Below are 23,440 nucleotides of genomic sequence, written 5' to 3'. Positions count from 1 at the left end.
AGAGGGGTAAAACCCTGAATATTTCCTTCAAGAAGCAAGATAATCATAATGTTACCAAGTCATATAGTTAAGAATCCTGCCGTGACATGAACTGCAAGAGACATGGCTGGCCTCATGACCTGATCATCTGATTACAACAACAGAGCCTTTTGTTAGGGTTGTAAAGCCATACAATTCTTAAACATAAATATATCTTTATCTGATAAAATAGCTGTTCTGAATTCACAATTGTTCTGAAGTTACAAAGGGGAAACAATGCAAAAAAGCCAGGAGAAAATGAGGAGAAAATGAACAGGAAGAAAAAAACTGTGAGGGGATGGAAGAATGGGGGAACATTAGAATGGATTGGGGCCACATACATGAGGTTGAGTGCACACATCAGTTGTTCACCCATGCTCTAAACAGAAATAATATGATAAATGTAATATACTAAATAATATAATAATAGGAGAAGCTGCCTTGAGAATTCTTTTTGTGGGGAAGGGGAGGTAGGATAGAAATCCTGAAATAATAAAATTGTTCTGGCAGGTTTGAAACTTGCAGTTCATATAGCTGTTGTATATTATAGAATGAAGAAATGGTACTTGCTTCAGGAGCATATATGTGTTCCCTCTGCACTAATCCAGGAGGCTGGATAAAGAATGCACAAGGGATTTGCATGCTCTTTATTATAATATGATAGCAAACTACAAAACTGAGCTCAGAGGTAAGACAAAGGATCTCTGCACATACTGAAAGGCACTTTTGTTTACCTCTGGTTCACAAAGCACTTAGCCACTACCTTCATGTAAAGGTAAAGGAGATAAAGGACTCCTGGACAGTTAAGTCCAGTCCAAGGCGACTATGGGGTTGCAACACTCCTCTCACTTTCAGACCGAGGGAGCCAGTGTTTGTCCACAGACAGCTTCTGGTTCTTGTGGCCAGCATGACTAAACTGCTTCTGGCACAACAGGACACCTTGATAGAAGCCAGAGTGCACAGAAACCCCATTTACCTTCTCACCGCAGAGACCTATTTATCTGCTCACACTGGTGTGCTTTTGAACTGCTAGGTTGGCAGGAGCTGAGACAGAGCAACGGGAGCTTACTCCAACCGCCTACCTTCTGATGGGCAAGCACAAGAGGCTCAGTGGTTTAGACCACAGCGCCACCTGTGTCCAATCAGAGGGTTGGCAGTTCAATTCCCCTGACGGGGTGAGCTCCCGTTGCTCGATCCCTGTTCCTGCCAACCTAGCAGTTCGAAAGCCTGTCAAAGTGCAAGTAGATAAATAGGTACCGCTCCAGCGGGAAGGTAAATGGCGTTTCCGTGCACTACTCTGGTTCACCAGAAGCGGCTTAGTCATGCTGGCCACATGACTCGGAAGCTGTACACTGGCTCCCTCGGCCAATAAAGCGAGATGAGCACCACAACCCCAGAGTCTTCCGTGACAGGACCTAACGGTCAGGGGTCCCTTTACATTTACCTAACGTAACAAAATACAGGTTCCAGCCTTGAGCAATTGGAAATACAAATTTCAACACAGGAAGGGAGGGGGAAAAGAGGGAAGGCTAGCAGAGCCTGATTTTATGTGATGCACTTATATAGATTTTGTTTCTGATGTGGGTAAGGAATAAAGGGAGGCAATGCCCAGGGAGATGTTTCAGGCAGAAGCAAGGGATTTGAGGAAAAGGAAACTTCTGGGGGTCTGAAAGGTGGTGGAACAAGAGGTGAGGAAGTTCCAGGCAAGAACAGGTCAGTTTATAAACTGAAAGATAATGTGGGGGAGGGAGCTTCAATATATATATATTAAAATTGTGTAAGATATTTTCTGTTTTAAGCTCTGAGAATCAAATACCGTATTTTTCGCTCTATAACACGCACCCAACCATAACACGCACGTAGTTTTTAAAGGAGGAAAATCCGTAGGCATGCCACCCATAGGCATTCCCTCCATAACACGCACAGACATTTCCCCTTACTTTCTAGGAGGAAAAAAGTGAGTGTTATGATGCAAAAAATATGGTAATTTCAACCTCGTGGCTTTCAAAGATGATCAGACAAATTCATGGAGGGTGAGGCTGTCAGTGCCCCGTCAGAGGCTGGGCATTGCAGGGGGGCAGAGCTTTGCTTGCAGGCTTCCCACGGGCATCTGGTCAGCCACTGTGAAAACAGGGTGCAAGGTGGGCCATTGGGCTGGTCCAGCAGGCTCTCTTTGTGTTCACCACAATGAAAACTGAAAAGCCTGCAACTTTAAAATCCAGCAACAGGCATGGCCAGCCCTGGGTCTGTGGGCTGTCACAGCCCTGCCTTAAGCCAGTGGAGCCATCCTTTGAACTATAGGGCTTCATTAGTAGAAGTGGGAGCTTCGGCAGGTCCATCTTTGCATCTTCCTATGGCCACGGTCTGAAACATGCTTGTTTATATATGCTAGCAAACTGTAATTCTCTTTATGTTGTAGCCTTCCTCTTATAGCCCTGCTCCTGTTTCTGTATGAATGACTCATGTCATGCTGTTCCAGAGGCCTGGGTGCAAACAGTGATCCCATCAAGCTCTCAAGTGACAGAGGAGTCATCGAGAAGTGATGCTGAGCCCAAATCACAAACAACCATCAGCTCATCTATCCCTCTGCCGGGCAGTATTATGGACTACATGCATGAGCTGCAAATGCATCCTCCATGTGCTGCAAAAAGCGCTGCCATTGTTGAGGAAGCTGGACGTGGTAAGCATTCTGTCCCTGACACCAACAAAATCGCACAATTTGTTTCCGTATTGTACACATTAAGCCCCTTAACATCTGACACAAATGAGCAAGAAATGTTTGAAGTCCATGGATTGGATGGGTTGGATCCAGAGTGTTCTTCCATTGGCTGAAGCTCCTTTGGATCCAGCCATATTTTTCATCATTATTCAGGCAGATCTTCATAATACTTTAGATGGAGATTTCCCAGTCATGGCAACTATTTTAGATTCTCACAGGAAACCTTCTGTGACCATAATTAAAGTCATTCTGCAGAACCCAATAAAGTATCAGCAGGGAAGAGTGAAGTATTAGGCTGTTACCCTGTATCACATAATGAATAAGATACAGTACATTGATGCCATCATTTGATACATTTGTGTGCAATGAAAGAACTTGGAGATACATTCATATAGATAAGGTTGCCAGGTTGCAATGTGGAGAACTAATATGAATGTTAATACAGTAAGACACTATTAATTTATGCAGTGACTGTACCTCTTGCCATGGCCTTTACAGCGGAACCTCGGGTTGTGGGCGTAATCCATGACAGAGGCACATCCGCAACCCGCAGCATTCATAACCTGCAGTGCTGTGTCTGTGCACGCACGTGACGTGATTTGGTGCTTCTGCGCATGCATGAGTGGCGAAACCCAGAAGTAACCCTTTCCGGTACTTCCAGGTTTCCCGTGGTCCGCAACCTGAAAACACGTAACCCGAAGCATTTGTAACCCGAGGTACCACTACTCTTGTTCTTCCACTTAGCCTCCTCTCGCCTAATGTGAAGAATATGTTCAACCCTTGTTGCACACTTCTCTCAATTTTGTGATGCAGTTCTCCAAGCAAATAATGAGTACAAAAATGTGTCATTTCCGGGTTATGGCGGGCCCTACAGAACAGATCCCTGCTGTAACCTGAGGTTCCACTGTACATTTATGTTGCTACCAGACAGAGGCAGCATTGAATCCACATTCTTCAATGGATGTAGAGAAAGTGGAGAGGGAGCTGCTTTGCTTCCACGAACTCTGGGTCATCTAATGAAACTGAATGTTGGGAGCTTCAGGGCAGACAAAAGAAAGTTGCTGAGAATCACAAGTGGGATGAATGACCTTGCACTCAGGTGCTGCCTTCCCATACGTGTCTATTATTCGGCTGCTGTGAAAACAGGATGCTGCAATAGGTGGATCTTGTTCCAATTCAGCTGAGCTTTTCTTCTGTCCTTAATGTGGTTTTGAGATGGTGTTACAGGACCAGTGGCAGAGCTTAATGCTCTGGCACCGGGGGGGGGGGTGGAGAGCAAGCGGGGGCAGGCCTGGCGGGTGTCCTGGGGGCATGGCACGCTGCCCGCAGGGGGGTGGTGCGGCGCCTGCGGGGGCATGGCGCCCAGCACGGGGGGGGGCAGCTCCGATGGCACCCCACCGGGATCGCGCTGCCTGGGACGGTGCGCTCCCCCGCACTCCTCTTCCTCCACAGTGCACAGGACTTTGACTGTCGTCAGCAGCAGCCCAAGTGGGAAGCACTTCATATGGACAGCAATGGTCTCTCTTGTTTTGAGAACATGTTTAGTTGCAATGGGTCAATCAGTCTGGACCCCAACTATCATGGCCACTCAGTGTCACTGGCAAGTATGTCAGCCTTAAACTCTTTCCAAAGTTGCAAGTCCTTGAGCAGGAGAAGCCAGTGTGGGGAGCTCCAGATGTTGCTGGAGTGCAGCTCTCAGTATCCCTGACCGTGGGCCCGGCTGTGTGGGGCTGGTGGGAGCTGGGGTCCAGCAGCTTCTGCAGGTGACCTCGCTGGCTTCATCAGCACTAGAGTTTATGCATCATGAGCATTTCAAACTTCAGAGGAACGCTTATTCTCAAATGTAACTGCAAACAAAAATGTCTGAGTGCATTTCCCCCCTTTTCTGTTTAAGCCAAAGACAAAACACACTGTAACCCAAAGAATGGAGATTGGAAACCCAAAGGGATCTTTCCATTCAATAATAATGTGACAATTCACTACAGAATCACACAAGGCTTGGGGTTTTTTTGCACTTAATTTATTTATTATTAATGTTGCAATACATATATGAAATCTTTACATATTGATAAAGATATATTATATTCGTAAATTCACATTTTCACATTTCATTATGTACCAACATTTATCCATTTCTTATTTCTTGCCCTGTGTCTTCCCTCCATCCATGCGCGACTTCCTTGTTATTATTTTCTAACTTTATTATTGAGATTGTAATTTTGTATCTTAATAATTAAACATTTAATCTTATATATCTGCTTAGTTTAGCTTAGCTTAACTTAACTTTGTGACATCAGTCTATACACATCAATAAATTCTTGATGGAGCATCTTTTGGTCATGTATTCTTCCACACATTTCCATTCCTGTTTGAGATTTTGATTAGATTGTGTTCTAATTGTTGCCGTCATTTTTGCTAATTCAATCATTTAAAAAAAATTATTTTGCCAATCTTTCAATGTTGGTACTTCTTCTGATTTCCAATTTTTTGCAATCAGTAACCTTGCAGCAGCTGTTGCATATAAAAAGATTCTTTTCATGTCTTTTGGGTTGTCATTTGTTATAATTCCTAAAAGGAATGTTTCCGGCTTCTTACACAAGGCTTGTTTTTACAGGTGAAATTGGGCAGGGCCAATCTTGGTTGAACAAACTGAGCTTCAGCAAGAACAAGCTCTCATTTGTAACATGCCTGAATGAAAGGAAAGGAAACAAAACTGCACAAAAAGGTATTTCGACAGCATAGGCTGAAGCATATATTCTGCCTGACATACATTCCATTGTACCATTCCCACGGTGAGACATGGGTGTTTCCTTAGAAATATATCCTATTTGTGGTAAGTGTAAACTCCTCTTGACTCACCTCATTTTTGTGTCTGTGACCCCGGAAGTCATTCAGGAGTTCTGGAGAACTAAATCTCCTAGGAAGCCATGGGCTCCTGAGTTCAGGGAAAGAGCTTGCTGCCACTGCTGTGACTTGCCTGCTGCAAATTGGGAAGAAGGGATGCGGTTGGCGGCAGGAAATGAGACGCTGAAGGAAGAACAGAGGCTGACGGGCAGGCAGCGATGCCACCTGCTTAGCTCTGTAGAACTAGCGCATTTACAAGTCCACATAATGTTCATTCAAGCATTTGAAAATCCTATAGTGTGACAACAACTAACCTTTGGAACCCCCTGTCCATTAACATTACATGGGTACCTCCACTGTATTATTTTCATAATCTGCTAAAAACCCTTTTTGGTTCAGCAAACCTACCCAGCTATGTGACTTTAGTGTGCAGTTTTAACATGATTTTAATAAGTACAATTGTTTTAAAGAGCTGTTAAAAGAGCAGGCAACTTGCTTTAAATGTTTGTTTTTACTAGCATTTTAAAAGATTTTTTAATTGAACATTTTATATTGTCTTTTCTATACTGCTTAGTAGAGGTCTTTTGTTTGCATGGTAAGTGGTATATAAATTTTATGAAATAATAATAAATACAATATGGTCCAAACCAAGCCCAGGGGCAAATCTTGGAGTGTCTATGCTTGTGTGGGGGAGTTTGTGTATCAAGCTTCTCTAAGTTGTGTATCATAAGTGGGGGAGTTTGTGTATCAAGCTTCTCTAAGTCAGAATTCACCACCAACATTAACTTTACACACATTAGGTCAGGACTGGTGAACCTGTGGCCTTCATAAGTCACCATGTGGCCTTCCAGATGTTGTGGAATCCAGCAACCATCAGCCCATCCAGCATGGCTAATGATCAGAGACGGTGGGAGTTGTAAGCAAGCAACATCTGCTGCACCTCTAGGTTCCCCAGCCCCAAATTAGCCAAATTTGAGTAATTCCTGTGCTATGTCAGGATTTATAACGTATTTTGCATGGTCTGACTGACTTCACCTTACTTAAAGTGCTTTTGTCCTCTCTCTGCTGGTGAGTGCATAATAATGCATTCTTTATGTTTAGTGGTTAATATTGAGTGCGATTGGATAATGGTAGAGGAAGTTTTCAGCTATGAGCATTTCTGGTTCATTTTGCTTCATGTCTTACATAGTCAAGAATTATATTTATATATACATATCCCAGGTCACCCCAGTGCTCCTAGAGTGCTCTTTCATGACAATCAACTGGATGGATGCCTGTCTAAAGAAGAACAGCTTTACATTCCATACAGACTAGCAAAATTATATATTACCAAGGTAAACAAACAAACAAAGTAATTTCTGATATGAATTGACTTCAGTAGATAATTAACTGCCAATGCATTACTTCTTTTTATAAACGCACTAATGTAGAGAAAAGAGTCTTTCTTCTACTTTTCCTACTGGAGGGTACTTCTCTTAGGGCAGGTAATTAATTTATTGTTAAATCATTTTCTCCATTTAAGGGAAGGCCAACATGAAAAATTGTCTGTTGCACTGTTAGCCATGACAGATGTTTACCAGTTTTTGTGTTTTGTAAGTGATGTCCCTAGAAAACATTGAAAATATAAGTTTATTTCAATTTCCTCAGGAATAATAATACAGTAAAAATAATAATAGTAATAATTTTAACTGCTGAAATTGTTCAAATATGATAATATGTTCAGGTCCTGATCCTTTGGCAAGGCATATTTTGTTTCCTTTTTAATGTTTACTCTGGTGGAAGCCTGGCTTGCATCCAATACACAGTGTTTATCCAAACTAATACATTTGTCCTGGGATCAGGGCATCTGAGGTCGGATGAGAAGGGTGGCTTTGTGTGCTCATCCCCTAAGAGACATCTTCTGTCATAACATTGTGTAGTAGGTATGAGTTACTCATGCGTAAACTGGTGCCTCTCTAGGCTAATTTGCCTTGTTAAACCTTTCTGACTGCGCAGCCCCTTCTCATAGTGGCTGCCTCAATCGCTGGCAGAATCCGTCAGTGGGCGTTTCTTGAACCTCTTCCAGCATAAAAGTTGTTTGATGCCCAGTCTCCGCCTTCTCTCACTGCGCGGGAGCCTCCTGCGCAGGGAGGGCGTGGGCAGCGGAGGACCTGGGCTCTCCTCACTGATGTCCAGTGAAGAATCCTGGAGCCCTCTCTCCGATTCCCCCATCAGCCCCCCTCTATCCCTGGTGTTGCGCTGAATTGCTTCCCCCTCTACTGGGCTGTTTCTCCCCCTGCTGCTGGGTCCTTCTCCCGCATCATCAGAGAGCCTCCCCTTCGCCTCTCGCTCTGATGTCAGTTCCCTGACATCCACCTCCCCTCCAGGACCCCCTCCACCCCTGGACCGACCTGTGGAATCAACTTCGGCTCCTTCGTCGGCGGACAAGGCGGGAAACCCTCGGAAGGAACTGTCACCATCTTCTGTGGATTCGAAACCCACTTCCCACCCGCTCTTATACCTGCCAACAGGGTGGTCCTCCCAGTCTGATTCTTCTTCCTCCGAAACCTCTCCTCCCTCCTCTTCTGAGTCAGAAAATCCCTCAAAAACCTCCTCATCGCCTGTGGTTCCAAATTGCTCCTCCCAGAATCTCCTTAGGGGTTGGGGTTTGTCTGGGAACTGGCGGTGGAATACCTCCACCAGATACCTGTCGCCGAAGGCTTCCGCAGGAACCCACGTGTTTTCGGACCCGGGTTCCCCCTCCCACGTTACCAAATACTCCACCTGATGCCCTCGCCACCTTGAGTCAAGTATTTCCGTGGCCCTGTGATGGTGTTCCCTTTCTTCTACCTACGGGTGTGTGGTGACTTCTTCCTCTTGCCCCTGAAATCTCCGCCCCTCCCTGTGCGGTGAGAGCAGGGACCTGTGGAACACCGGGTGTATTTTCATGCTGTCAGGCAGTTTGAGCTTAAATGCCACGGGATTTACCTGCTGTGTTACCTCAAAAGGTCCCAGCCGCCTGGGCTGCAACTTCTTGCACCCCCTTTGAAAGGTAACCCTTGGGTGGACAGCCACACCCAGTCCCCCACCCGTATGGTTTCCCCTTGTCTGCCTGCCTCTTGTAAGTTTCCTTGGCCCGCTCCAAGTTCATCTTAAGTTGCTGGTGCAGGGCTTCCATTTCTTCCACAAACTGCTCTGCTGCGGGTACGCTCCAGCTTCCCTCCCCACTCCCCGGGAAGGCCCTGGGATGATACCCATGGTTGGCCATGAATGGGCTCATTCCCGTGGACACGTGTTCCACGTTATTGTATGTGAATTCAGCCAGTGCTAGTTTCTCTACCCAATCGTTCTGCCTTTCGCTGACGTAGCAGCGTAGGTATTGCTGGAGTATACTGTTCGCTCTTTCTGCTTGCCCGTTGGTTTCCGGGTGTCTCGCCGTCGAGAAACCCACCTCGACCTGCAGCAAGCTCATGAGCTTCCTCCAGAACCGGGAAGTAAATTGTTTTCCGCGGTCGGAGATAACCCTCAAGGGGGCGCCATGCAGCCTGAAAATGTGCTCTACAAACAACCGGGCTGTCTCCTCTGCCGTTACGGCATGTGAGCAAGCTATAAAATGGCAAATTTTTGTCAATAGATCGACCACTACCATGACCGCTGTTTTTCCCCGGGACTTGGGCAAATCTGTCATAAAATCAATGGACACCACCTCCCAGGGTTTTCCCGGCGTGGGTAAGGGTTCCAATAGACCTGCGGGGGCAGTCCGCTCCCCCTTTGCCCTTTGGCATCGGTCGCACCCCCGTACGTATTCCCGTACATCCTCCCTCACCGTAGGCCACCAGAACTGCCTGGTCACAAGCATCATGGTTTTGTGCTGTCCAAAGTGCCCCGCTGTGGGGTTGTCGTGGAGTTCTTTGAGTACCTTTCCCCTCAGGGTCTCCCCCGGTATGTACAGCGCCCCCTATAGTACAGCACCCCTTCCTTCTCCTCAAACCCTTCTTGGGTTGCTCCCCCACCCCGGAGTTCCCGGATTTTTGTTTGCGCGAACTCGTCGTTTCTGGTCAGTCCGGCTAGTTCTCTTTTCCCCACCAAAGTCCCCCCCCCACACACCCATCGGTCCTCGGGGATCACGTGTCATTTCTCCGGCAGCCCCTCTCCTTCCAAGTACTCTGGTTTGCGCGATAGAGCGTCTGCTCTTACGTTTTCCTCTCCGGGCACGTATCGGATCTCAAAGAAAAACTTGGAGAACTCCTGTGCCCATTGAATCTGTCTCTGGTTGAGTACTCGTGCGGACCTCCAGTACTCCAAGTTCTTGTGATCTGTGCAAACCTGGATCTGTTGTTGCGCCCCTATCAGTAGATGACGCCAACGACGAAAGGCCGCATAGATCGCCAGCAGTTCGCGGTCATACACGGTATAGTTTTGCTCCAACTTGCTCAGTTTTCTCGAGAAAAATGCACACGGTTTCCACTCCTGCTTGCTCCTCCCTGGTTGCAAAAGGACCGCCCCAACGGCTCTGTCAGATGCGTCAGTCTCTAGCCTCATGGGTTTCTCCAGATCCACGTGCAGGAGTTGCTCTTCCGATGCGAACGCCTTCTTCAGTTTTTCAAAGGAATGTTGGGCCTCCTCTGTCCATACAAATTTCTTTTTGCTACTGAGACAATCCGTGATGGGTGCTGTCAAGTGGGCGAAGTTCTTGATGAACTTCCTGTAGAAGTTGCTGAACCCTAGGAACCTCTGCACGTCCTTACATGTTTTGGGAGCCTTCCACTCCAGCACTGCCTGCCCCTTTCTTGGGTCCATCGCCAGGCCCTTGTCAGACAACTTGTACCCCAGAAACTCAACTTCTCTGGCGTGAAACTTACATTTTTCCAGCTTGACCCACAACTGGTGCTTCTGCAACCGTTGTAACACTTCCCTGACGTCTCTAACATGTTGCTCCTCGTTGTCTGAATATATTAAGACGTCGTCCAAGAAGGCTACGCAGTTCTTGTACAGCAGAGACCCCAACACGTGGTGCATGAAAGCTTGAAAACAGGCGGAGCCCGACTGTAATCCAAAAGGCATAACTAGGTACTCAAAGGCACCTAGGGGTGTGAACATAGTGGTCTTCCATTCATCCCCCTCCCTCATCCTAATCAAATTGTATGCGCCCCTGAGGTCCAGCTTGGTAAAAATCTTCCCTTTCCTCACTCGTGTTAAAATGTCGTCAATCCTGGGTATTGGGAAGGTCACGGGTTCCGACACCAAATTGACGGCCCTATAGTCCACAACGAGCCTGGGTTTATTTGTGTCTTTTTTGTCCACAAAGAAGATAGACTGCCCCCCACCGCTTTTGATTCTCTGATGAAACCTCTTTTCAGGTTCTTGTCAATAAACTCCCACAACTCCTTCATCTCCCTGTCCGACATGGCATACAGCTTACCCACTGGCAGCTGAGCCCCCAGGAGCAAGTTGATCTGGCGGTCAAAGGGCCTATGGGGTGGCAGTCTATCTGCCTCCTTCTCACTGAAGACCTCTCGCAGATCTGCATATTGCGGCTGTTAGTTAGAGGTGGGGGGGGGGGTTCCTAGGTACATCTTGTCACGCAAACTACTATTCCTGCTGAAATTTCCTTGAGTACACAACTGTTAAAGGTGCAAGAGTCTGCCTTCTTTTGCATCTGTCTACTGTACTTTGTTTATTAGTTTGCAGTAAGTGCTGGTTCTTGGGAGGGATGAATAAAATGTTCCAATCTGCTGCTGCTTTTTTTCTTCTTTTTAGATTGCTAAAGACATGCATCAGATGAAAATTGGGTACACAAAGGCAATCAAAGAGCTGGAACATGTAGGAAAAGAAAACCAGGTGATTTTTTTAAAGTTGCAAATAAACTCCAGGGGTCCAATTCTTCCATTTACTGTGAGAACAGGCAAGGCTCAGCAAACCACGTTCTACTTTTGTTGCACTAACACATGATGCATCAAAGAGGGTAGTGCAGGGGAGGTAGAGATAATTTATTTGTTCAGGTAGAAGTCCTACACACAATTACCTCAATAGGACTTACTTCTGAGTAGACATGTTTATGATTGCAAGGGTAGCTTCTATCCTGCTTTACAGAGGACAGTCCTCTGTTGGACAGGCTGTCAGATCCAAGCCCAGATGAAACATCAAGAACCGTAAGAAGGGCAAGGAGGAGTCTTGAAGTTGCCCACCAACACTTAGTGCCTGGACAGACTGAGCAGGCATACAGGCCCCCACTTTGGTGAGATGTTTTGTATTGCTAGGTAAATGATAGTAATTATTTCCTAAGTGCACGTCTTTACATATAAACTAGAATTTGTACTTTTTATGCAAATCTGGCTTTGAGTTTTCTTTCCCTTTCCTTCTCTCATTTTTAATTTTAATTTTATTTTTTATGATACAAGATGGCCACCCTAAGATTAAGGAGATTTTAAACTACATTATATGCAGAGATGGACATCCCTTAGCCTGTTGAAAAATGGGTTTTAGCTTGTTGAATTTGGCATAGGTGTAGCTAACTTTCTACAATGGTCTTGCTTCCTTTTTAAAATGTGTGCAAAGTCAGATTTATTATGAAAGTGTGAAGATGAACACTAGATTTACAGGTGTATTTGTCTATTCTTCATAAATATTCATGGAAGTAAACAATCATGCAGAATAGGAAAGAAAGGAATAATCACAACTTATACTGCCCTACTCTCCGTCTATTCATGACACCACACCTGTTTCATCACCTGTGCTCGCTTCATACCTGATGATGCACACACAGTTGATCCACACCTGAGTAGATTTCCCAGAAAGAGAAGGAATTTATGCACAATGAAATGTCATGCTTCAAAAGCGGAGTCATTGTTCAGCCCACAAAGAACAACAGACAGCCTGGTTTCTGGGTGTATTTGCTATTTATGTTTCATGCAGTTGGGAAGGTAATAGAATGCGTTCAGTTGAACTTGGGCCGCTCCATACATTTAAAGCACATCCAGCACATGGTTTCCCTCAAAACCTCCTGGGAACCTGAGTTTGTTGAAGGAGCTGAAAGTTGTGGTTCTGTAATAGAGAAACTACAGTTCTTAGGATTCTTTGAGGGAACTCAAGTGGTTTAAATATATGTTGGATGAGCAGATGGAATTCTTTGCTTTGGCCTGTAAGCATAGAATCTTAGAGCTGGAAGGGATCCAGGGGTCATCTAGTCCAACCCCCCTGCAAGGCAGGAATCTCAGCTCAAGCATCCATGACAGATGGCCATCCAAGCTCTGCTTCAAAACCGCCAAGGAAGGAGAGTCCACCACCTCTCTTGGGAGTCTGTTCCACTGCCAAACAGCTCTTACTGTCAGAAAGTTTTCCTGGTGTTTAGTCAGAATCTTTTTTCCTGTCACTTGAAGCCATTGATTCGAGTTTTACCCTCCAGAGCAGAAGAAAACAAGCTTGCTCCCTCCTCCATGTGACAGCCCTTAAGATATTTGAAGATGGCTACCATATCTCCTCTCAGTCTCCTCTTTTCCAGGCTAAACATACCCAGCTCCTTCAAGCACTCCTCATAAGGCTTAGTTTCCAGGCCCTTGACCATCTTGGTTGCCCTCCTCTGCACACCTTCCAACTTGTCAATATCCTTCTTAAATTGTGGTGCCCAGAAGTGGACACAGTATTCCAGGTGTGCTCTGACCAAGGCAGAATATGACTGATCTTGATCTGGACACTAGATTGGGCTGGTGGGTCAGTGCCCCATTCCCCCTAGTGGACCAGCCCCCACTATATTAATCTGCATTTATTCTATATAAAATGCTATATTTGCTATCTTCCCACACCCGGCTGAATGCTAAGCGCAATTTACATGGCAGTGTTTAAAACAGTTTTTGTATTAGATGGTAGCTCCCTCTGGTGGTGTTTTAGGTGTGTAAATCAGACCAGCTGCAAGGATTAAACTTGCAACAGGCAACTGCCTTCTGTTAAGTGCAAAGCAAATTTAGATGTTCTGCCACTTAGCTGTGTGGTATCAGTGGAGTACAGAGGTCCTGGCCCAAGCAAACAACCAGAAAGAGGGAGAGAGAGTCTTTTGAGGAGCAGCATAAGTTATGTCTCTTGATCCATACCCTTCAGAGATCCTTTAGAACCGAGCAGAAACTAGGTTGGAGAACCCTGGGGATGTCAGACGATTTCTATGAAAACAGGCATGGGAGCAGAAATTGCCAGGGTTTGCTTATTTGTCTCATGTCTAGAACAGAAATTAATCCAGCATTTGCTGCTGCTTTTTTCTTCCCATAAATTTTATGTTAACAGTGACACGCACTCACCCCTATTTCCACTGTCTTTCCTTTGGATTGAAACAAATGGCATTTGCATTTAAATGAATGGTGTTGATAATAATAATAATAATAATAATAATAATAATAATAATAAATGGTTTTGATATGAATGGCGTTGATGATGATAATAATAATAAATGGTGTTGATATAATAATAATAATAATAATAATAATAATAATAATAATAATAGTGTAATTACCTGCATAAATTCTGGCACATCACTACTAACTTTGTTTTTGTCAGAAGACAAACTGCAGCAGAATGGAAATAGTGTTGCATGCATGGGTTAGAATGGAAACCAGTGCCTTCTTATAGCCCTATTGAGTACTGTGTCCAGTTCTGGGCACCACAGTTCAAGAAGGACACTGACAAACTGGAACGTATCCAGAGGAGGGCAACCAAAATGGGCAAAGGCCTGGAAACGATGCCTTATGAGGAACGGCTAAGGGAGCTGGGCATGTTTAGCCTGGAGAAGAGGAGGTTAAGGGGTGATATGATAGCCATGTTCAAATATATAAAAGGATGTCACATAGAGGAGGGAGAAAGGTTGTTTTCTGCTGCTCCAGAGAAGTGGACACGGAGCAATGAATTCAAACTACAAGAAAGAATATTCCACCTAAACATTAGGAAGAACTTCCTGACAGTAAGAGCTGTTTGACAGTGGAATTTGCTGCCAAGGAGTGTGGTGGAGTCTCCTACTTTGGAGGTCTTTAAGCAGAGGCTTGACAACCATATGTCAGGAGTGCTCTGATGGTGTTTCCTGCTTGGCAGGGGGTTGGACTCGATGGCCCTTGTGGTCTCTTCCAACTCTATGATTCTATGATTCTATGAACCCCAAGCCATGGTTCAGTTCTCTCCTCACTGACCACAGACTGTAGCCAAGGTCTGTTCTTCATCATAGCTCATGGTTGATGAGGAGAGACCTTCAACATGCTAAACTAAACCTGTTGGAGTAACTAAAATTAGGGAAGGGGTTGATTTCTTTCATAAGCATTAAAAAGCCCATGGATGAGCTAATACAAGTGCCTATTCAGCCACGCCAGTTGCTACAGCAATGGCCCAGTGCCAATTATATATGTGATTAAGGCATGCCAGCTCATTAGTCAGTCTTGTTGGTCTGTCTGAGGTCAGTGAGTGAAGGAGTCTGTCTGTGAATCAGAGTCTGTGTTAGTCCTATATCACACCCTCATTCTAAGATGTAGGCTAGCTTTATTCCTGTCATTTTTTCATTGACGGTTCAACTCTTTGTTTTAATTATTCTTGAAATGATTGATTATGGAAATGTTGTAAAATAGTGATCATTGTTTTGCCCTCTTGTCCAATTCATTGGCTTATTTAAAGGTAATGCAGTTATGAGAACAACCCACAGAGTAGCTTGTGCATCTCTCCTTCCCTGCTCCTCCATGATGGCCATTAGAGTGACTAAACCTGGCAAACTATGGTTAATCTTATCTATGGTTGGTGGAAACAAGCCAACTTCAAACTAGGGTTTAATGAAGTTTGCTTGTTCGAATAGTTAAGACCAGCAATAGTTTAGGATTCGGATGACACTCTAACTTTTAGTTAGTCTAAAATAGAAACTCCTCCTCATGGCCACTAGAAAAGAAGAGTGGATTGAGCAACATGCAAGCCCAGAGCTCTCTGAGGCTCATTGTTGTAATGCTAAACCATGGCTTGGCTGCTAAACTTTAGCATTATATCCAAACAATTAGCAATTAGATAGCAATTAGAGGCTATCAAGTGTCTTTATGCTGAGTACAGAAAAATCCAGAAACCAATGAACTCTTGTTAGCATTTGCTCAAAGCTGAAGTCAATGCCCTAGAGCTTTATCCAAGTAAAGAAAACTAACATAGAAAGGTGGAGAGGTATCAGGAACCATGATTCAAAGGTTTTGGTTTATACCTGCCACTCCTTTTTTAGTTGCCTTTAAAGCTAGCTTATTTTCTTAATCATAATATTTTGGATAGGAACAAGCTATGATGGCTCTGAAAAATCAGTATAGCAACAAAATGAAGAACGTGCGAGCTCAGCTGGAGGCCTATCAAGAGACAGTAGACAAGAAAAACCAATACTGGCAAGACACAACAAAGGTAAAAAGGAAAATACTGACACCTTGAATGGATGGGATACATCTTCTCCCCTAAAACTTCATGAGACTATATGAACAATATTTAGGACTAGTAGATCAGCAATCTGCAATTTCACATTTGCCCTTTAAGTTTATAAATAAAGGGCAAATGTGCAATTGCAGATTGCTGATCTACTAGTCTCTTTATTAAGGAAGTAAAAGGTAAGCTACTTTGCACAAAAATATTTTCATTTCTTATGAGCCGTGAAGATCCTGTGAGGTTTGCCACCATCACAACTTCACAGGCATGAACTTGTGACCCAATATTTGCAGATGTGCAAAAAATCTTTTGAAAGAAACCATGGTGGTCGGGGGGGGGGGCAGCCCAATGAAGCCAGATTGTGCTCTGTGATCATGGAATGTTGACTGGCTATTGCTGGGAGGGGGAGACAGAAAACATTGGGAGAGGAGGGGAAACTGAATGGGGGGTGGCTGGAGTCCTACGGAGAAGCTATTATTCGATCTGTAATAATAATAATAGTAATAATAATTCTGGATGGCTTCCAGCAGAATACAAAAACATAATAAAACATCATATGCTAAAACCTTCCCAATACAGGGCTGCCTTCAGGTGTCTTCTAAAAATTGTGCAGATCTTTTTCTCCTTGACATCTGATGGGAGGGTGTTCCACAGGGAGGGTGCTATTGCCAAGAAGCCCCTCTGCCTGGGTCCCTGTAACTTCACTTTTCACAGTGAGGGAACCAGCAGAAGGCCCTTGGACTTGGACCTCAGGCTGAATGAGCGGAGACGCTCCTCCAGGTATACTGCAACCTTTTGTTATAGGTTCCATTTCTACAGTATGATTACTGTAGCAATTAGAGCAAGCAAGCAGGTTTCTCTCTTTGCCCGTCTGGTTAAGATAATAGTCTCATTTCTGTATAATTATACACCCAGAAACTGAAGGAAGAAAATAGAATACTGAGACAAGAGAAAGAAGAGCTGGCAAATCAGATCACACTGCAGAAGGAAAAATGGGGTGATGAAAAGGTAACTCAGAAGTAGTTTGGAGTAATTTGACTTTAAAAAACCCCAACTGAAATTGTATAAAGTTTTCTCCTTTTTTGACTAGCAAATTTAAACAGATGTCTGCACACATAGATTAGGACCTGTAAATTAAATTAATGGTCCTTAGATTAGTCCACTGGCATTGCATTTTCTGATTTCAACCAAAGTCATGTTCTCTCTGCTTTGAGGATCAGGTGAATAAATACATTGATCCCTGCCAAATCTAGCACTTTCCTGGTCACAGTGGAGCTGACCCATGGGAAGAATGCATGCCTAAATGCACCTAGTTAATCTGAGATGCCTGCACAATATACCAGTTGCACTGAAGCAATAGATAACAGATGAATAATGGTAAAACGCAATCCTACAACATCAGAGCAGGCTAACGAGGTCCACCATAAGCTCAGGTGAATTAAAAAAAATGTCTTGAGCTGGCAAGAGAAGCTTACCAGGAATGCAGCAGTTGGTGCCAATAGCAGGAGGGGGTGTCTGGGCAAGTTGGCATTTTTTGATTAAATGCTTACCAAAAAATGCATATTTTGTGAAAAATACGTTCAAATATGTGAATTTCCATGGAGGTTTTTTAAAAAACAAGTAAACAGTTTAATTTAGAATTCGGTCAGAACAAAGTAATGAATAAATACCTGTGAAAGTGACACGTACTCTAAACAGGCAGGTCCCTGCACCTCCAGGGCCAGTGTTTGACCTTCAGCCTAGCAGCCATCATCATTCTCTGGTGCTCTGCAGGAGAAACACATAGCATTGCTCTTCTCCTCACTTAAAGTGTGTATTATTTGCAAAGGAGTATTATAAGTGATTTATATCAAAACCTATCCAGCCCTGAAGCTTCAGAGCAGGTTACATCACAACTAGGACTTCCTGGATTTAAAACTAACCTTTAGTAATATGTTGTTCTATTTTTCCATGGTGTTTTCCTGTGTTGGTTTACAGTGTTATTTTTGTTTTAATATATACCACCGTACTATATTTTGTAAACTATTTAACTGTGAAATGAAGGAAAATATATAAATATTTTAATAATAAATAAATAAACCACAATATATATGAGACATTCTTCTATTGATCTGCAAAAGAATTGAGAACTGAACAGTTATGATCTTTTGCAGGCTTGGCTGCTCAAGAGCACTACTCAAAAGCTAGACTGCCTGCATAACCAGCACACCTTAAGTAAGTGTTTCCCTTCAAAAGAAAGACTGCTTGAAGGAATTTCCTTTGTAGCTCCAAACTGAGGTCTCTTCCTCAATGGGAAGTCTCTCAGTGGACTTTTATTCATGTCATAATTGAAAAATAGAGTTGACAAAAGGACTCCTACAATGTCCAAAGCACAAGGTTTCATTTATCACATTTTAGAAGCCCTGGTTGATAACTGAGCATGCAAACTAGGCTGCAGTTCCCCCCTCCAAAAAAAATGCTGTCTTTCACATGCTTGTGTGCATCTCAAAGCCCAAACCAGACAATATACCACTTGCTCTTTGTGTGAATGGTGTTGGATCATAGTTCTATTTGCTATGATAGAAGCTACAGGCAAGTAAGTGTACAACTCTGGAGAATTATTCAGAATTATTATTACAATTCTTTTGTTAGAACTGTTTCTTTCCTCTTTAGAAGTTATCTTTGTTGTTGTTACATTCTCCTATTCACCCCCTTCCCAGCTATTGAAGAACTTCAGAGGAGCAGAGTAAACCTTGAAAAAGTGGAGAAAATTGTAGATTTTCAAATGGACTTACCCTGTGATCAACGAAGGGCATTAATTATATCAGATGAGGTAAACGTCTTTGTGTTGCAGATGATGAAATAGAATAAATGGTCAGTTTTTCTGTTTTGAAAATAAGTTCCTTTTACATATTTGATCTATTTATAAATCACTTAACTGGCAGAGAGATGGGTTAGAGTGTTTTCTGTAGTAGCAAAACTCAATTGCAGGTGATTTGGGAGTGTTCTAAAATATATAAGTTTAATGTGGGCTGATTGGACCCCCTTTCTATTATGGATTCAGTTTGCAAACTTCACCAAGCTCACTTTCTGTTTTGTTCACCCAAATCTGATTGAAATCAGGGGAGAAAAATAGCATATGTTATGTCAAATATTCCTTTGGAGGCAAAATTCCATTCTGCAGTGCCAACAGTTATACTAGCAGTAAATGGAAATGTTCTTTTGGTTGCAAAACGGGTGTGATTAAACTGGAATGTATAAAAAAGCAAGTTTCTTTCAGATAACAGAAAAAGGAATCACAGACCATAATGCGGGGGTGGAAAAGTCTAATGTCACAACACAGGAGTCAGAGACTACAGAGCCTGCTCAAAGGTCTACATCTGTTGTGGTAAGCCTTCCATCCACTTTCCTTTTGCCAGAACATATTAAATCACAGATATGCATGGCAATGTGGTCATAAACTTGCAGGAGTAATAAACTTGCTGCTTGTCACTTCTGTTGCTCTTGTTGCTTCAAGAGCCTGGACCTCATATCTGCTAGGTGAGGTACAGCACATTGGTGTGCTCAACCTTCAAAAATGGGATTCATACGGGAGTTAAAACTGCAGTGTCATGGGTAAAATCTGAAAAAAAGCAAGTCCAGCTCAAGCATCACAGCAAAAAGATTCTGGTCTCATTAACCAAAGAGATTCTGGTCCCAGTGATAAGCTCTGCAGGGTGGAGGAGGGTCGTGGGTGCCTTTCACCCATGAACAGGGTTTCTGAGTCATCTTACTTTAGATTCATGGAAGAGCAATGGTGCAGGGCCACCACTCCCATGAAGCCTATTGCTGTGAGGGATCCAGAAATCCTGACACTGCTCATTCAGCCACTTCTGGAAGCACTGGCTCAGAGGCGCCGACTTGGGTGTCCAGCAGCGCTGATGTAACGTGTTGTCATGGTGTCAGATTACATCGCTCCTGGAAGGGGCGTCAGAGGTCCTGCAAGGCCTAGGATGCCACTTTCAAGGCCCCATGAGACCTCAGGTGGGACATCCAGGACCTCATGAGGAATCGGAGGTCCCATCCGAGGCCTTGTAGGGCCTTGAAAGTGGAAAGTGTAGGCCTTGTGCGGTCTCTGATGTAACTTCCAGTTCCGCATGAGGAACCAGAAGTGGCACTGGAGGATCTGCAAGGCCTAGGACACCACTTCCAAGGGCCTCGGATGGGACATGGAAGTCACGTCCAAGGCCCCACAAAATGTGTGCTGACCAGACACAATTATGTTTTTGTGGGTGCCTGGGCCCCCAGGGCCCCCTCGAGTTGGTGTCAGTGCACTGGTTCTAGTAGCCGGGACCCATTTTTCCACACCTGTTGCTGCAGATCATATATGCACGAGAGCGGGTGGCGCTGTGGCCTAAACCACTGAGCCTCTTGGGCTTGCTGATCAGAAGGTTGATGGTTCGATTCCCTGCGATGGGGTGAGCTCCCATTGCTCTGTCCCAGCTCCTGCCAACCTAGCAGTTCAAAAGCATGCCAGTGCAAGTAGATAAATAGGTACCGCTGTGACAGGAAGGTAAACGGTGTTTCCGTGCACTCGGGCTTCTGTCATAGTGTTCAGTTGTGCCAGAAGCGGTTTAGTCATGCTGGCCGCATGACCCGGAAAGCTGTCTGTGAACAAATGCTGCTCCCTCAGCTTGAAAGCGAGATGAGCGCGGCAACCCCATAGTTGCCTCGGACTGGACTTAACCGTCTAGGGGTCCTTTACCTTTTTTATTAAAAAAAGGTATGAAACAGATTTAGGAGGACAGGAGGGCGGCTTCACCAGACTTTGTCTTTAGACAAATAGGCTCAGTGTATTGATACGAGTCTCCTCTTTTCAGGCCAAGCAATGGATATTTGGGTCCCATCATGGATTTTGGCTGGGGATCTGTGCTGTGCCTAATCAGTGATGTTGCTGGCACCATGCAGAGATCTTGACTGCACTCAGGCAGCCACACGCCAGACTGCCCTTCAGATTGCACTGGTGCCAGGAGCCAGGACTCAGATTTAGGTGTGAATACAAGGAAAATGTGGCACCCTTAAAACAGAAGTACTTTCTTCCAGGCAGGAATATATTTGGATTTCACACAAATAATAAGCTCCAAGTCTTTATTTATTGCACTGTACACCTGAAAATCTGGGAAAGTCCTGAGAGAGTGCAGTCAAAGAAAGAGCTACTTCAGATTACAATAGTGTGTGGTTTATTTCATTTCCTTCTAAACAAGTTTTAGAAGGTTTAGAAGGTTCAGTGTAGTTTCAGCCTGTCTTGGTAATTTAGATACATTGTCACACATTATGCTAGGTACAGTACTTCAATTGTCCGAGATGGTGATCAAGATTTGTTCCTCTTCCTCAGGTGGAAATGGAGGAAGCGCATAATGGTTTGCCACAAAAGAAACTTCTGTTGGAAGTGAAAGCCACCTTGGAGCTGGTCAAAGGGTCTTTACACAAACGGGAGACAGAGATCAGTGAACTTCTGCAAAATGGACATTGGTGTAACTCTCAAATTACAGATATGTTGTTGACAGAGTCTAGCTAGTGAAGATACATTTGCTTAGTTAAGACACAGACCAGATATGGGCTGATGCTTCTATCCTAAATGCTCTTTGGACTAGGATTTAGTTTACACTGTCTGTCTCTAATAGTGAGCAAAACTGGTCTCTGAACACAGATCCACACCAGACATTTAAAGCACATGACTTCTCCAAATATCCAGAACTATAGTTTACCCTCATAGAGCTACAATTCCAAACACCCTTAACAGCACCCTACAGATCCTAGGATTCTTTGGAGGGAAGGTTTAAAGTTTTAAATGTTTGGTGTGGATCTGCCCTAAAACGAAACAGGAATGTTCTGCTCCCTCACCATCTCCATGAACTGGGTGAGAGCCAGAGTGTTCCTCAAAGCATTGCCGCTTGTCTTCTCTGCCCTGGGGGCGGGAAGATGAGCAGCAATGTCACGTGCTGGAACACCCCTCTTGCCTGGGAGGGGGTGCTGCAGCGGCAGCAGTGGGGCAGGCGGGGCGCCGCCTCTTGCGCTTCTACTGCCTGAAGCAGGTGCTTCCCCCTCCCTCATCGGTGGGCCAGCTCTGGGAGCGTGGACCCAATGAAATTACTAAGCATGACTAAGTTAGATTCAGTGAGTTTACTCTTCCCATGCATTTAAAGCACTACTTTATCACTTTAACCATCAAGGCTTCTCCTAGGGAATCCTGGGCGCTGTAGTTTGTTAAGGTGCTGAGAATTGTGAAGAAGTGCCTATTCCCTTTACATAACTACAATCCCCAGAGCACTTTAACAACTGAAAATTTTGCAATGCAAAGTACACTATGCAAATTAGCCTAATTTGCACAGGAAAATTATCCTGTTCAAAATTTCTCAGAAAACCTGCTTCAATGTTCTAAACAGAGAGACATAAAGACTTAGATTAAATGCTATTTATATTTCTTTTTGATATGCCTTCTTTATGTTTTCTCAAATAGGAGGGGGGAGGTTTTTGATTTGTCCCCAGGTTGTTGAAATCTCTAACCAGTCTTATCTGACTGCTGCAATTTGCTGCTGTTCGTACAATCATATATGCATCTGTTCATAGTAAGGAAACTGAATAGGCCCATGTCAGCCTACAGATATCTAAGTACCTTGACTTACTAAGTTTTGAGCAGGTTAGTCGCTGATAACAATATGAAATATCCTAGTGTAGTACAAACATCTACAGAACATTTACCTCATCTTTTTCCTTTCAAAGATAAAAATAAAACATGTTTAGTTTTACTGACAGCACTCAAAGGTCCCCTGCTGTGACACTGTGGTGCCAAAATATACCGTACTTTTCTCTCTATAACACGCAGATTTTTTTCTCCTAAAAAGTAAGGGGAAATGTCTGTGCGTGTTGTTGAGCAAATGTGTGGTCCCTGGAGCCGACCCTCCCGAGCTCTGTGAGAGAGGAAGCTGTTGCTTTCCTGCATTCTGCCTCAGGGTCTTACTGCCCACCCCCTTCTGTTTCGGTTCCTGTTTGCTCAAACGGAACAAAGAGCAGGCAAATCCCATCCCCTCCGCTCCAGGCAAGCAGAAGGGAAAGGAAAGGATCTCCGTGCTCCGGTGCTGCTGCATCCAGGGAAGCATTTTAGGGACTCGCAAGCAGCCGGAAAACATGCAGGTGGGAGAGAGGGAGAGAGAGAGAGAGAGAGAGAGAGAGGGCTGGCTTGGGTGGGTGGGTGGGTGGGTGGGGGAAAAGCTTTTGCCTTCCTTTCCTCCCTCCCGTTAAACCCCTCTCCTGCATTCTTAGCCAGCTGCTTCTCTGCACACTCCTCTCGTGCTCCTTGTCCCTTCTGTGTTTTTCCTTCCCTCCCCACTTAAAGCATGGATCCACATGGATCCTAAGGATCTTTGCATTGGGTCACCCCAAATTCACCATCAGATCACATAGCATGTCCATGGCTACAGCCTGCACCAAAAAAATCATGCACCCACTGTT

At 44.3% G+C, this 23,440-nt stretch overlaps 1 protein-coding gene across 2 annotated transcripts in view; it reads left to right on the top strand.

Moving 5' to 3' along the window:
- Positions 1 to 22,420, top strand: part of LOC310688448 (uncharacterized protein) — a 34,237-nt gene extending 11,817 nt beyond the window's left edge. The window contains exons 3-12 of one of the 2 annotated variants that reach the window (XM_083464964.1): positions 2,498 to 2,698; positions 5,352 to 5,462; positions 6,803 to 6,915; positions 11,321 to 11,401; positions 15,830 to 15,952; positions 16,886 to 16,978; positions 18,124 to 18,184; positions 18,670 to 18,782; positions 19,230 to 19,337; positions 21,324 to 22,420. In XM_083464964.1, the coding sequence (XP_083321090.1) occupies positions 2,498 to 2,698; positions 5,352 to 5,462; positions 6,803 to 6,915; positions 11,321 to 11,401; positions 15,830 to 15,952; positions 16,886 to 16,978; positions 18,124 to 18,184; positions 18,670 to 18,782; positions 19,230 to 19,337; positions 21,324 to 21,506 (1,187 nt within the window). In that variant the 3' untranslated portion in view covers positions 21,507 to 22,420. Of the gene's footprint in view, positions 1 to 2,437; positions 2,699 to 5,351; positions 5,463 to 6,802; positions 6,916 to 11,320; positions 11,402 to 15,829; positions 15,953 to 16,885; positions 16,979 to 18,123; positions 18,185 to 18,669; positions 18,783 to 19,229; positions 19,338 to 21,323 lie in introns of both variants that reach the window. The other variant, XM_083464965.1, reaches the window with a different exon arrangement.
- The last annotated feature ends 1,020 nt before the right edge of the window (positions 22,421 to 23,440 follow it).

Source organism: Podarcis liolepis (genome assembly GCF_965112155.1).
Source record: "Podarcis liolepis genome assembly, chromosome: 11".
Lineage (NCBI taxonomy): Eukaryota > Metazoa > Chordata > Lepidosauria > Squamata > Lacertidae > Podarcis > Podarcis liolepis.
The sequence above is the reverse complement of the archived record's forward strand: the minus strand, read 5'-3'. Positions and strand labels throughout refer to the sequence as shown.